This window comes from Penaeus monodon, chromosome 22 (genome assembly GCF_015228065.2).
Source record: "Penaeus monodon isolate SGIC_2016 chromosome 22, NSTDA_Pmon_1, whole genome shotgun sequence".
Classification (NCBI taxonomy): Eukaryota; Metazoa; Arthropoda; class Malacostraca; order Decapoda; family Penaeidae; genus Penaeus; species Penaeus monodon.
The window spans coordinates 11,103,373-11,104,576 of NC_051407.1; the positions used below are offsets into that span (position 1 = coordinate 11,103,373).

At 39.0% G+C, this 1,204-nt stretch overlaps 1 protein-coding gene across 1 annotated transcript in view; it reads left to right on the plus strand.

The window, feature by feature from the left end:
* The window catches only part of LOC119586937 (solute carrier family 22 member 5-like), a gene marked incomplete at its 5' end in the record, with an annotated part of 16,251 nt that extends 15,199 nt beyond the window's left edge, over window positions 1–1,052 (plus strand). The window contains 2 exon segments of the mRNA XM_037935669.1: window positions 134–309; window positions 546–1,052. Coding sequence (XP_037791597.1) covers window positions 134–309; window positions 546–806 — 437 coding nt within the window. The 3' untranslated portion in view covers window positions 807–1,052.
* Between the last annotated feature and the right edge of the window lie 152 nt (window positions 1,053–1,204).

The window sequence follows — 1,204 nt, forward strand, 5'->3', positions numbered from 1 at the left end:
CAACCTATGAACTAACATCCATCATTCTACTCCTGTATAACATTTTCACTTCCGCCGTTTGGCAGTTCCTTCAACTCTATAACCATCATCTATAACACATCGGTAACTTTCCTTGTTTACTTTCCTACTTCAGACAAGTGGGTAATGCTGGCCGTTGCTGCATGCATCAGGCTCTTCTCCACACAGCTTATATACATCGCGACGATTCAGAGTGCAGAGATCTTTCCCACGCCGATAAGGTCCACTGGGTTCGCTTGGATGGTAGTGTGGGGGATGGGAGCCATGATAGCAACCCCATATATTCTTCATGTATGGATTTTGTATTATTTGTTTTGTGGTATTTTCGTGTTAGGTAGTACTGTAGTTGTAATGGTTACTAGATGTTGAAACTGGTGTATTTTATAGGATAATTTGTCGGTAATAGTATAAGTGATATGAATATCAACATTAACATCAGATAGTTCCTTTTTTCTCTCGATTTTAGTAATTCGCAAAAAAATGGAAACATAATCCCTAATTTTTATAGCAACCAATTTTTCTTCCAGTCCGAGTATGGAGAATCTTTTCCTTACTGGTTCCTCGCATCGCTCTTGTTACTCTGTGCCTTCCTGGGTATCTTCCTCCCAGAGACTATCGGCCTACCACTCCCCCAGACTTTCCAAGACGCTGAGGAACTGGGTAAAGGACGACCCCTTATGACCTGGATCCACCACTGGAACCAACACAGGTATATGCCAGTCTCGTTCGAGGAACCTGACAATCTTGAACTCAAGAAAGGTTTAAATATATGTGAGAAAGAGAACTAAAGGGTCCAGTTTACTAGATTGTATAAGAAGGACAGATGTAACAACCCTCACCCTTACATTACCCAAGAGAGTAGGACAGAGAGACGTCACGTAATAAGTCATTAATGATCCCCCAAGTGACGTAGATAACATAATTTTTTTCCGATTTTCATAGATTTAAATTAATCTGTAAATGTTCTATCAACATGCTGCGGCACAAATAGATAGAGCGAGATATATAGAAATAAAAAATATAGAGCCATCCTAGGTTGGAATCTACTTTGTTCATATATATATGCTCATTTTTTCTTTTAACAAGGGTTATCTGCATTTATGGAAATATAAAAATTTAGTATGAATTATTCAGTATCAAGCCTCACCCTTTCTCGGTAAAAAAAAAAGTTACACCTTCCGCCCCC